Here is a 13,510-nt window from a genome sequence, read left to right on the forward strand (position 1 = left end):
TTTTCTAGTTTCGTCGGTGATTTATTCAAAATGATGAACTATTAGAGGTTTTACAAAGGGGGGAAAAGACATTAAATGAAGTTCTCCCTTGTCTCGAATATACACCCAACAGCCATAAGATTATAAAACCACTGACAGGTGAAGCGTATCAGGGGTGGGATATATTTGGCAGCGCATGAAGTGAGGTCTCAAAGTTCATGTGTTGGAAGCAGGAAATATGGGTAAGGATCTGAGTGATGTTGATAAGGACTGAATTGTCATGGTATCTCCAAAACAGCAGGTTTTATGGTGTGTTCTGGTATGCAGTGGTGAATTCATAACCAGGCATGTGGGGAGAGAAGGCTAGTCCATCTGGTCCGAGCCTACAGAAGCTACAGAGCTCCTTTGGCACAGATTGCTGAAAAGTTATCGTCTTTGATGGACGAAGGTCAGCACACAATGCATCGAAGCTTATTTCATCTGGTTTCGATTAATAGTTCTTTCCACTAAACAATTCCATGTTCATCCCATAAGGTTCCACTAAAAGTTATTTGTATGGTTTTAGCATTTCCTTTTTTTCACTAAACATGAAATCCAGCTGAAACGCTGCCTACCAATGATTCACTGAACTAGAATTAAAACTGAGACTGTACTACAACCAAATCACCAAACAAAAACACCACTAGTACTTTGTTGCACCACCTCTGGCTTTTATAACAGCTTGAGGCATGGATTTAACCATCAACAAACAGTATTCATCAATCCGGCTCCAACTTTCACTTATTGCAGTTGCCAGATCAGCTTTGCAGGTTGGAGCCTTGTCGTGGACCATTTTCTTTAATTTCCACCATAGATTTTCAATTCAACTGGATTGAGGTCCGGACTATTTGCAGGCCATGCCATTGACATTATATGTCTTTCTTGAAGGAAAGTTTTCACAGCTTTTGCCCTATGGCACGGTGCATTATTCCTGAAAAATGATGTCGTCGTCATCACCAAACATCCTTTCAATTGATGGAATAAGAAAAGTGTCCAAAATCTCAATATAAACTTGTGCATTTATTGAGGATGTAATGACTGTGATCTCTCCCATACCTTTACCTGACATTCAACCCCATATCATTAATGATTATGGAAATTTGCATGTTTTCTTCAGGTGGTTGTATTTATAAATTTCATTGGAACAGCACCAAACAAAAGTTCCAGCATCACCACCATGCCCAATGCAGATTTGTGATTCATCACTGAATATCACTCTCATCCAGTCCATGATTGCTTTTCTTTAGCCCACTGAAACCTTGTTTTTTTTTTTTTCTGTTTAGATGTTAATGATGGTTTTCGTTTTGGCTTTTCTGTATGTAAATCCCATTTCTTTTAGGCAATTTCTTACAGTTTGGTCACAGACATTGACTCCACTTTCTGCCCATTTGTTTTGTTGTGCATTTTCTGTTTATTTAAGGCATATTGCTTTAAGTTTTCTATCTTGACGCTTTGAGGTCTTCCTTGGTCTACCAGAACGCTTCCCTTTTACAACCTTCCCATTTGATTTGTACTTGGTCCAGATTTTAGACACAGCTGACTGGGAACCACCAACATCTTTCGCAACATTCCGTGAAGAACAACATTCCTTCAAGAAGTTTTATAATCCTCTCTTTTGTTTCAGCCGACATCTCTCACGTTGGAGCCATGATTTATGTCAGTCAGCTTGGTTCAACAGCTCACTAAGGTGTGCAAGCACTCTCTCTTTTAACTGCAGACAAATTAGCAGATGTAATCGGATACAGGCGTTTGTTTTAGAACGGCAAAGTGAGTCCATAATTTTTTTTTTCTCAGAATTGAGTGATTCCATATTTTTTTCCTCTGTTTGATCTGTAAAAACAGTTGCAATTGACTACAATTTTCTTTCTTTTTTTATTTTTGTAAGTGTTTCATAAAGCCAGAAGGTTGGAATGTTAAATGAAAATAGTTTTGTGGCATGTTTGTGATTGTTTTTTTCTCTCTACACAATTAAACAATTGAATGAACATCTTCCAAGAGTGGTGATTCCATTATTTTTGCTAGGGGTTGTATAACGACTTCAAAACAATCATTGGAAATTGTTGTCTAGTATTTGAGGCTAGAAACACCAGTGTTGGTGGTAGATAAAACCTAGATCTAGTGTACTTCATTCTACGGTTTGGATTATCCCAGACCCAAGAGAAAACTGCTTTAGGAAAATAAAAAGTCTTATTTCTAATCAGATTGTGTTTTGAAAATTTTTGTAATACAGTAATCCCCCTCTATATCGCGGTCCCAGTACATCACAGATTTTTATTTGGAACATAACTAATTTATTCTGTGGAATTTCCAGGTATATCGTATATTTGCGTGGTATCCGCAAACCTTTAAGTGAATTGTTTTTATATTAAAATAAGGTCATTTATTAATAAAAAAAAATACAATTATTAATTACAAAATATAAATATTAATTAAAATAAAATGTTATAAAATGTTAATAATATATAAAATACTGTACAGCGTAGCATTGTTTAGGAAAGTGCGGTACAAGGATGCTGAAAATCAAAATACAGTACGGCTGGAGGAATAAGTCTGGCCAATCGGAATGCCCCATTCATTTAATCACGGTTGTGATTGGCTGCGGGGAAAGGGAAGCAGAATCCTCCAGTATCTGTTTTTCATGGGTAACTGACCTGAGTGTTTGGTTTTGTTCTGTTCTGCGTACGCTGTATTTTTACGTTTTTTTCTGCAAGCCCTATTATGTCGCCCAAACACTCTGCACCTTCTAAGGCTTCTGGCAAAGAACATGCATACATACAGTACTCACTATAAATGTGATATTTCTACGAATTTACTCAAAATTCATCTTGCTATATGCTCGCAAATGTTTTCTGTGTGGGGCGTCTGTGGATATCGGATTTTTGTTTATCAGAAGCCCTGTGATAAACGGGGGATTACTGTACTTCCATATTTCAGTGCAAGCAGAGGTTTTCTACAGGATTGAGACAGGATTTCACTAATGGAGAGAAGACAGAAAAATCACAAACACACTTCATTTTTACAATCTTTTATTTTTTTTTTTTCCTAATTACAGACTCATGGGTTAAAAAATAAAAAAAGCCAAAACTCCCCCCCCCAAACTCCCTTCCCCGTCTCAAAACAAAAAACAAAACAAAACAAAAAACCCCAAAAGAAAAAACCTCTCCACACAACCCCCCCTCCCAACAAATAAAAGCTTTGCGTCTGTCCTTCTTAAATAACCTTAAATTCCCAGGATCAGTCCTGTAGGGCCCTAGAAATGCATCCCTCCCCTTTAACCTGTTCTTGTCCTCACCGTCTCATTCTCTCCCATTTTAACCAGCTGCTTTGCTCTCACTATATAAATATGTGGTGGTGGTGATGGTGGTGGTGGGGTGTGTGCACGCGTGTGTGTATGTGTGTGCGCGTTCAACGTTTGTTGTTGTAGTAAATAGGCCGGGGATCACCCTGTGCCCCACCCCCACCCCCCCACATGAGTGTGGATAGAGGGATAGAGGGAGCAGAGAGAGAAAGAGACGATGGTGAGACTGTAGGGGGCGCTGCAGCCACAGGGGGAGGAGGAGTACTCAGCCTCCACTGGTCCTGAAACCTGAAACGACAAGAAGTGGTCTAGTACACAGAGAGAGAGGGAAGAAAGAAAACGAGAAGAGAGAAAGAACCAGACAAGGACGGTTCAGAAAAGGAACAGAAAAAGGTGAACGGGTGGGGACTGTTAGCTGAAATATATGTAAGTGATTGGGCGCATATGTGTAAAAGAGAAAGTAAAAGAAGTGGCAGTAAAAGGTAGATTCAGGAAAGAAATCAGAAAGCTGAAAATGGTCTTAATTTCATTCGATGCTTCTGAGTCATTAGTGGGCACAGTCTAGAAAAGACAGAGGGGGAAGCTGGAAGGAAAGAAATGGACAGATTGAAACAGGAGGTAAACATGGCTGGATAAAGGAATCAGAAGGTAAAAAAAGAATGAAAGCCTCAGTGCTTGAATTAAGCGTTCAAAGAGCCAAAAACCATGAGTCGACAGAGGAGAAACTGATGAAAATGCAAAGAAAGGCCGGGAAATAAATCAGGAGGAAAAGAACTTGGCATGTCTCATACAGCTGAACACTTTAAAAACAAAAACACCCTGAACTGAACTGCAAGCTGTGATAGAGAGAGAAAGAATGCAGGTGAGTGAGAGAAACAAACAAGAGAAAAATGAACATTTAAAAAAAAAAAAAAAAAAAAGAGGATGGGTGCATGTTAACAGTTCGGAAAAAAAATATCTGGCAACCTCGGATATCTATTTAAACATACAGGCATCATCATGTTTGGGGAATTTTCCACACATCTTCAAGGTACAATAGAAGAAAAGGAGGGGGGAAAAACAGTTTGCTCCTTGAGTTGTGTGAGGAACTCACAGCCAGACCAAAGGAGACACATCTGCAGCCTGAGATCACACCATCTTCTCTAAACATTTCACAAATGCCAACCAAGAACCTCCCCAAAATCTCGGTACCTTACCGGGGTGACTGCAACACGCACGCTCACACACACCAGTCAGTCAGTCAGTCTGTCCGGGAGATGCTCTTTTCTTTTCTATTTTCTCCCTCTTTGTATTTTTTTTGTCTTTTTTTTCTTCTTTTTTTCTTCTTTTATTGAGAGGGGTTATTTTCTTTTCTTTCTTTTTTTTTTTAAACAGGGAAAAGAGGGATGACAGTAAAAAGGGGAAATGACAGTGGGGAGTTATTAGTAAGGGGAATACCACGATGTTGATCGCCCTCGGCCCCTGGAAAAAAGAGAGAGAAAAAGAGGGTGAGTTTTTTTTGGTTGAAGATGGAGGACACCAAATTTGTTATGCGTACAAAAAGGGGCTTAATATTTGAGATACAGGTGCGTCATTCTTTTTATATACAAATACTTTGCAGGTATACAGAATGTCCAGTTATTATAATGTATACCATTGTCATCTGCATTACTGAATAATCTTTTTTTAAATATTTTTTTTAAATATATATATATATATATATATGCTATTATATTATTATATAGTATGAAGCGTTTGGGCTTCGTCTAGTACTACAAATGCAAATGCATTAAAATGCTAAATCTGGGAGTGGGGGGGCTTGGGGGGAGTGAAGACATCCTCTCTCCCTCTTTATCTCTCTCTGTTAGGGCTCCTTTGGTCACTGTAGGGGAGAGATGATGGACACACACAATGTTTCCATCCAGATGTTTTACAAAATGGGCAAAAATAAAACGTGACCGTATTGTATTTCCAGCAATATTCTCAACAGGGGTGACGCGATGACATCATCGGAAGAGCACCAGCCAAACACACAGCACCGAACAGGCCAGAACATACACCCACTACCTCATCATTCATTCAACACCATCCGTCTCCGATCCCTGCATCATAGCTTTATCTTAACCACAACTTTTACACTCCACAGTCAAGAACAGCGTCACAAACCACACGCTGCTGTATGCTACTGTTCAACAGTGTTCAACTATTGTGAGACTAAAGGGGTGGACAAATCAATTCATTAGCGAGCCTATTAGTCTTGTCTAGCTAAGGCAGAAATAACATCCATCAACCATAAAATTAACTCCCACGTTTAATGCATTTCAATACACTCTACATAGCCAGTCCTTAAAACACTTCTGGTCATGAAGACAAAAAGGCAGCTGATGTTTCGTCTCACCCGTGATGTGAAGATACTGGAGCTAGTATCTTCTTTTTCACGGGATAAATGTGAGGCAATCGTGTACCATATCGAGGTATTAAAGGGCTAGCTTTTGAACTACACTGCATGCCACCTAGTAGAGTGCAATTAACAGTTACTACCAACAGCCACACCACATCCTTAGCACATTTACATAATTCAGCAGATGTCAGGATTTGAAAACGAGTATCTATCGTAAAAGGTTTCTTCCTCTGGCTGTAGGACAAGTTAATAACAGGCGATTCAACAGTCTACGGTTTTGCTTGAAGCCTCTCTGATGGGCAATTGTGAATGAATCTGACCATGCAGATATGTAATCTGTTTTGAGTGCTGATATTTGTCCACTCCTTGATTATGGAACTTGTGCCATTTTGAATGCAGCTTCAGTTAGTAAAACGCTGTAATAGCAGGCCTATTAAGAACCTATGAACAATAAGGGTGCTCATTTAATCTGCAGCTGTGGCGTTGGATCCTTATGGCTCTGCATCTTCTGCTATAAAGCAGAGGCTTAAATCACACGACGCAATAGAGTTCCACATTTCGTCTCACATCTGGCTATTAATAGTACACCATTTCTCCGCATTTCTGGTGTGAACAGGACATAATCTGCCCACAAAATCTTTGTCGAAGTTACGGCCACATCACTTAGACCTTTTTGCTCACGTGAAGCAGATAACGACAACAGTCTTTTCCAGCCTCGATTGCATCCTATGCCCAATTATCACATCTCAGATGAGCGTAAACTCTTAACCGTAATACTTGGTGTGTGTAAAACAGTTGGATGGAAACAAACTTCAAGCACAAACACGTACGAAGGTGACATGCAGTGTCTCCACAAAAGCACTTGAGACACACAAACATGCAAGAACATCCAAAGATGCAAACACAGCTTAGTCACACACACTCTCCCCCCTCCCCAGTGTGCTTTATATTTGAGCACAGGTCACAATATGGACAATAGATTAAATATTTTAAATCAATATCAGGCTGCAGGAATGAAACCTCTATTCTGGAAGTGAAATATAGATGTTCAAGATCAGTATGACGACTACCCACTATGTGTGTGTCGGCGATTGGTTCTGTGAGATCTTGTGGACAAGTCTGATTACTCCCCTGCATCGCAATACAAAGAAGGCTGTTGATGCAGGCAGCATTATGCTCCTGAGAAGTCTGCCTAGTTTAAAAAGCATCATAGTCACACCAGTCCTTGTGTAAAGCCTTAAGAATAAAATTACTTGATTGATAAAATTACTAACACTGGTATTAAGGCTTAAAAAACAGGCGTCTTAAATGTCAAAACTTAGTCTAACAATGAGCATCATTATGAGATTTCTACTTTACGCTAATAGAAATGAAAGAGTTACAGTAATACAAGTAATATAATATACAGTAATATAATCTCATGGCTCAAAGTAAGAGCAGACTGGTTACTTTGAGCCATGAAAATGGTTTTCTGTATTTTTAACTGAAATATCCGGGCTTTAAATGAAATATACAGGGCTGTTTATAAGTCAATGTTTATTACATGATTATACATTAATAATGATGCACTATCCCAGGGTGTATCCCAAGGGTGTGCCTGTTAAATCTCTGCCTGCAGATACTTTCATGAAAACAGTAATCTAATTGTCATTAGGAGATAAGTAAAAAATCTTTACCTAAAAATCATTCAAGTGTACTACTTAGAAACATGTTTATGCCTTCTGTTCTAAAGCTTTGACATGGAGCATCTGTTGGCCACAATATTGTTTTTACCCTGGCATCGCTTGTGAGAATTTGTAAACAGGCAGCATTTTTGTGATGAAAATCTTTATTTGAAAGGACTGCTGCCCTTGAAGGGTCCTTATTTTGGATAAATGTAAAGGCTGCATCACTCTCAATAGTCTGACGTGTTCACACAGTGGTGTGTGCAAGACTGAGGTGTGTCTTCTGTTTACCTGAAGGCCCGTCCTCTTCCTCTGGGTGGTGTGTATCCGCTGTAATACCGAGCCCGAGACGAGAAACTTCCTCCACGTGAACGAAACCGGGCCCGAGGAAACCCACGGTCTGTGGTGCTGATACCAGGTCGATTCGTTCTCTTTGCCCCGACCTGAAAATCGGTCACAAGTTGCTAAGAATGCAGTTCAAACAAAAAGTATAGTGTGATGGAACTAGACTATAAAGATAATGTTACAAATAAACGCTCGTCCCCCTTTTTTTTGGGTTATGAATACAATTCAATGATTTCTTAAAGGTTAAATACTGAAGAACAGCTGTAAAAGTTACTTTTTTTTGTGGGCTACGAGCTGTTTAAGTTTGTTCTTGAGATTCTGTACTCATCAGCATTTCTAGTCGATAAGGTATCTTTTTCCCCCCATTAAATTGAAGTCTGTTATGAGACGTTTACCTTTATCTGCCTTCCTCGGAATAAGGACTCATCCAGTGCCATTGCTGTTCTAACAGATTCCTTGTCTGCAAACTCAATATATGCAAACCTGAAACACAATGGAAAACCGTATTTTAAACGGACAATCAGGAGACACACACTTGGGTGAAAGAAATAAGGCGACAGCTGATTAAAAACTAATGGAAAAAACATTGCACATCCCATTTTAGAACGTTCACTGAAGGATATTCAGAAACGTGGGTTGTTTTGAGTGACAAGTGTCCATTGTTGAATTCACGGCTGCATCCCAAAACATTATACTACTACAAAATCATCATGCCACCCACTTCTACTTGGTAATGATACAAATTCCACAAGGACAAATCCGATCTGTTTCCATGAAATTTGAGAACAGCCATACAGCAACAAAATAAAAAAGGGAAATGTAACAGATACTAGCTTCAACTAACGAGAAAATAAACCATATCATTGATATATATGAAGAAAACACAACAATATGAAAGAGAGCGAGAGACTGATAGCAGAATAAAGAGGGGAAGAGAACAGCACTTTTGTTGCTTACCCTTTTGGGTGTCCTGTAAATTTGTCACACAGGATAGTGACTCTATTAACAGAGCCACAGCCATGAAAATGAGCTTCCAGCTCCTCTGCTGTTGCTCCATAATCCACCTATAGACAAAACACCCCCAAAAAAAAAAAAACCCATTGTGACACTATGTAATTCTAAGTTCATGATAACGCCTTACATTATCAAAAGGTCAGGGTGTCGTACTTAGTTGAATTTATGGTGCAAGGTTCAGAATAAGGACATTCCGTTACTGTGCAAAGAACAGAGTACTTCTAAATTAGCATGTAAATCTGTATGTAATTAGATACGAGATACCACTAGAGCCCATCACTAACACTACTTAATACATTTAAGAATGAAAGCATTTGTCTTATTGCTCTCTATCACTAAAGGGCATCATCCATACAGTGACTACTAGTAAAAAAAAAAAAAATTACCAGTAATGCTATTTACGACCTGTCAAAAAAAACCACAAAAAAAACAAGAAAGTAGAGTAACTCGTACATTTCCAACATAAATTGATCTTCCATCTGCTTCGATCTTCTCTTCAATGGACATGATGACAGGACCAGCTATGATGAAAACACAAAAGCAGTTTCATATTAAAGCAGGAAGAAAAAAAAAAAGAGCATAAATAGGGAATAAATTTTTAAAAAGTACATAGATACGTTCCAGTCTTTATTGCCTAAGCAATAAATCATTTTAAATGAATTTACCAATGTTAAGGAAAGGGGAATAGTATAGACATTTTATCATCATACCGATTACCTTTTTAATTCTTTAAATTTCAAGAAACGTGCCTTTAATATGTGGTCAATATATGTTATAAGGTTTTATCGGTGGCTCAGCTTAGCAAATTACCCATAATCCTAAACTTAAGTAATCATGCCGCATTTAGTTGCCCGATTCCATGCATATCTGGGACATGTGTTAACAGAGCTAAAAACAGCTTGGACCACAGATTGATCAACACAATCGCCCTGATTAATGCCCTGACCTTGCATTATGTTAACAGTTTTAAAGAGAAATGTAATGTTTCATAATAATTTAATAAAAATCAACAGTAACAGCGTCGTGCACCATCAGTGCTACGTTTTCTCCTCAGAGAAATTACTCTAAACCAGTTAGAGCAACACTAAGCACACTGCAATATTTCTAAAAAAATTTCCAAAAACTTCTCAAGTTAAAAAAGCAGACAAACAGTAATTATTTAAATGGACTTGCAAATCCTAAAAATTGATCATGCGGTGCGAAGCTTTGATATCAGCACATGTCAAGATAAAGGCAGTGTTTTTGTTCTGTTCCTGAAAAGAATCTAGGTTGCAGGCAGAACAAGAAAAATTTAGAGTGACCCAGTTGTTTCCATGTTCCTGCTTCAGCACAGTTCGGTTTGTCAGCAGTGTTCAACGTGAAGTCTTCTCCCTTTCGCGCACACAAACACACACTCACCAGGAGGAGGACTAAGGTTCATCTGTTTCTCCACTTCGTTCTGGAGCTCCTTCAGTTTCTCTGCTTCCTCCTCCATCTCTCTCACCCGGGCTTTAATGGCCTCCAGCTCCTGCAGACATTTTAAATATCACGGCAAAAACATTAGTATAATCGGGATATAGTATCATGAATATTTAATACAAATGTTCATCAACCGGCATTTTAATACAAATTAGAATACTGCACAGGTTCCATGACGACTTGTACATGTCAACAAGCTGTTACAAATTATTGCCTGGAATTAAACAGCCCTAACCATCTACATGTGTGCCCCCAGGGTAAAATCTGTTTCATTCATAAAGTTAGCCGTCTTTGGTGCAACCGTTCGCTCCAGAAGAACAATTTTTGTTCTAGACCGAGTATAACGATTAGCTCAGGTCTACAGTGAATCATGTTAAGTAAATACAAACTAAATTAGAGATGGATTTGAAATATTAATGAATTAAATTATGAATTTAACGATCTGTTAAAATTATACCGCTAACTAAAATGACGGTTTCGTATGTTTTGAAGCAATGCACAGCATGTCGTTTATACTGCTACTACTATTACATTATTACTACTACGAATTCATCTTCGGTAACCATTTTCTCTCAGTCGGGGGGTCTCAACAGATCTTGCTCAGAAGCACTGGGCAGGAATACACTCCGAGGCTAGGACACCAGCCCACGGCAGGGCATCCTGCATGAACACACACTTCATAGCTCGAGATACTATAGAGCAACCATTGCACATACTGGCTCGGGAGGTGGTAGAAACCCAGAAACCCATACATACATTGGGGGGGCATGGCATGCACAGAAACATACTGGGGGTCGAACTGGAGACCCTGAGATGCGCAGAGACATGAATTATTGTAATAGTAGTAGAAATAATAATAAAAATATGGCTCAATGTGCCGGAATCAGTTAGATGAAGACTACTAGGTAGGTTCTGATTAATTGGTCCATTCAGAGAGAAAGAGCGCACACACCGCTTTGTATGCACAACCTTTTACACTACCGATCACCAACACAATAAGCACTGTAGTTGCATCATCTATTGCGGATAAATAACAGTCTTCCCGATGAGCAGTCATGTGGACGGGCATCATACTGAACACAGCCATTCGATACACAGTGCAGCTTGATCAATCGCGTCGTTTCCTTAAACCAATTAACGTGTGCAATACGTGCACCTTAACCCACTGACTGCAATACTAAAAATAATGCAGGAGAACCGAGTGAGGTGTTAAAACAGCGGTGATCTGTATGGGTAGTAGGCGGTTTGCGGCACAGCTTACATGTGTGTAGCACACTAATGGACAGGGAAAGGCGTGATGCCATTCTCTCTCACACACACACACGTTTGTAGTGTGATGCTCTTGTGGCAGTGCTGCATTGCAGGGCAGATCGCACCATGCCCTGTCCTAACACACTTGCACAAAAATCACAAATGTTTGATTATATTACAGGATCCCCCCCCAACCCACCCCATCTTTAACAAAAGATGATCTGCTCTGAAATCACAGCAGCCGTGTTGATCAGGGTGAACATGTCATCAGCACGTCAGTTGTCTATGGTCTCCAGATCGAGCCCATTATCCATAAATGACATTTCGACGAAAGCACCATTACACCCAAAATAAACACCGCTCCGAGATTTATTATTTATTTTCTCGAATAACCGACATGCTCATCCAGCGCGTGCACAACATGCCCGGCTATATTAGATGACCAGGACGAAGAAAATGCACCAGCGTCTTCAGACAAAACGCGCAATAAATTAGCAGAGCCCCCGGGCTAGCCAAATCCTCCCGAAAATCCTCCTTTTTCTTCCTCCCCCCCAAACGCAATCCATCAACCAGCCATTCTCATTTCATACAAATCTAGCACATGCACATAAATAACGTAAAAAACCCTAACAGTTTAATGAGCATTCCGGCTCTATAACATTAGCCTACCGCGCTTAGCAAACAGCGACAAAGCAACAAAGCTACTACCGTTAGCATTCCAGCTAGCAAAGACCAGTCATTTTATTATTATTATCGCTAATAATAAAACAAAGAGGCGTGCTGCTTTTTTTTTTTTTTTTACCGTGAGCTTTTCGCCTCTCTGCAGACAGCAGCGGCGTTAATGGCGGCCTGTCCTACCCTCTAACGTTAACCCCCTCTCGCATTTTTTTGCGACGAAGGTTTTCTCCCCCCCACCAGCCAAAGGAAAAAAAAAAAAATAAAAACCTAATGTTGCGCCAACATGGCCGCCATCGCCATGCGCTAACGCTAACACGGCGAACACCGCGCGAGCCACAATGGCGGACCGCGCCAACGGATTTTAAAAAGCCTTACCCCGTAAAACCTCACAAGAGGGAACTATATGAGAGGATATTTAGGGACTAAAACGCCAAGCAGGGCGAAAATACCGGGTAGACTGGCTGAACATGTGCTAGTGGTGTAAAAATATACCGTTGCCGTGAGATGAAGCTAATAATAACGCTGTGTTAACTCACCGGGTCTTCAATAGCGGCCTCTCCCTCATCTAAACCGGGTTCCTCGTCACCAACACCCGGATCCTCCAGCTCTGGGTGACCGGGGTCTGAGTCGAGCAGAGATTCCTCCGCCAGTCCGTTACCGAACTCCGCCATCGGCCCGATTCCCGCCGCTCCGCGCGTGCCTCGTGCTTCTACTCACGCCGCTGGGAGAACGCGAGAGGGGGGCAAGAAGGTGGTGGGGGTAAAAAAAAAAAAAAAAAAAACCACAACGGCGGAAAACACGCCGCTAAAGTTAAAAAGAGGAATAAAGAGGCCCGTCTCCCTTTTTTTTTTTTTTTTTTTTTTTTTTACACAAAAGCCTCAAACCTTTTCCCCAAATATACCTTACTGCTACTCGCCAGACTAAACGATCGCTCGTGCCGTGACCAGGAAGGAGCTCGCGCTCGCTAATAATTATCAGTTACATCAAAATTATTCAAGAAAAAAAACCCCTCTAATGTGTATTATTCGCTTTGCGCCGTGTGATCCAGAACAGAAATGGAAGCCATGGGCGGGGCGTTAGGTCACTGCAGGCCCAAACTCAATAGTTTATAGGACAATACCAACAGTTTAGGCCCGCCTCCGTTGTAATATCGGACGCTCCAATTGGCCGAGAGGCGCAGCGTTTTCTGTTGTGTGGCGAACTTTGTTTTACAACCTCGTGCGTGATTGGATGAGAATCTGTCGGTCACGGCACTTCGGTGTCGGAAGTGAAAAGCCGTCATCGATCACAGGCTTTTGTTTTTGTTTTTTTAAAAGTTTTGTTAATTTACGGCTGCGATCATCGACTTCCAGATAATTCAGTGTGGATATACATTTTAAATCGGGCGCCGTTTTTCAGCCTAAA

The 13,510-nt window shown here is 40.3% G+C and overlaps 1 protein-coding gene across 2 annotated transcripts; it reads right to left on the minus strand.

The window, feature by feature from the left end:
- Nucleotides 1–3,120: 3,120 nt before the first annotated feature.
- On the minus strand, nucleotides 3,121–13,455 carry pabpn1 (poly(A) binding protein, nuclear 1). Of its 2 annotated transcripts, none has more exons than XM_058375847.1 (7): nucleotides 12,643–13,455; nucleotides 10,118–10,226; nucleotides 9,173–9,240; nucleotides 8,663–8,769; nucleotides 8,101–8,188; nucleotides 7,652–7,803; nucleotides 3,121–3,604 (listed from the first exon to the last, which is right to left on the minus strand). In XM_058375847.1, exons 1-7 carry the CDS (start codon nucleotides 12,775–12,777, stop codon nucleotides 3,424–3,426), a joined length of 840 nt encoding a protein of 279 aa, XP_058231830.1. In that variant the 5' UTR covers nucleotides 12,778–13,455; the 3' UTR covers nucleotides 3,121–3,423. The 2 variants fall into 2 exon arrangements, with proteins under 2 accessions (XP_058231830.1, XP_058231831.1); XM_058375848.1 differs by having other exon boundaries at nucleotides 3,462–4,777; nucleotides 12,643–13,453.
- Between the last annotated feature and the right edge of the window lie 55 nt (nucleotides 13,456–13,510).

Source organism: Hemibagrus wyckioides, linkage group LG23, assembly GCF_019097595.1.
Source record: "Hemibagrus wyckioides isolate EC202008001 linkage group LG23, SWU_Hwy_1.0, whole genome shotgun sequence".
Taxonomy (NCBI): domain Eukaryota; kingdom Metazoa; phylum Chordata; class Actinopteri; order Siluriformes; family Bagridae; genus Hemibagrus; species Hemibagrus wyckioides.

What these genes read in the sequence shown, in the direction of transcription:
- pabpn1 (XM_058375847.1), bottom strand. Translation starts at nt 12,777, where the DNA reads ATGGCGGAGTTCGGTAACGGACTGGCGGAGGAATCTCTGCTCGACTCA. An exon ending in AGGCCGCTATTGAAGACCCG is followed by an intron (nt 10,227 to 12,642) that starts GTGAGTTAACAC and finishes AAATGTCTGCAG; the next exon opens with GAGCTGGAGGCCATTAAAGC. An exon ending in TCCGAGGAAGGCAGATAAAG is followed by an intron (nt 7,804 to 8,100) that starts GTAAACGTCTCA and finishes ACCGATTTTCAG; the next exon opens with GTCGGGGCAAAGAGAACGAA.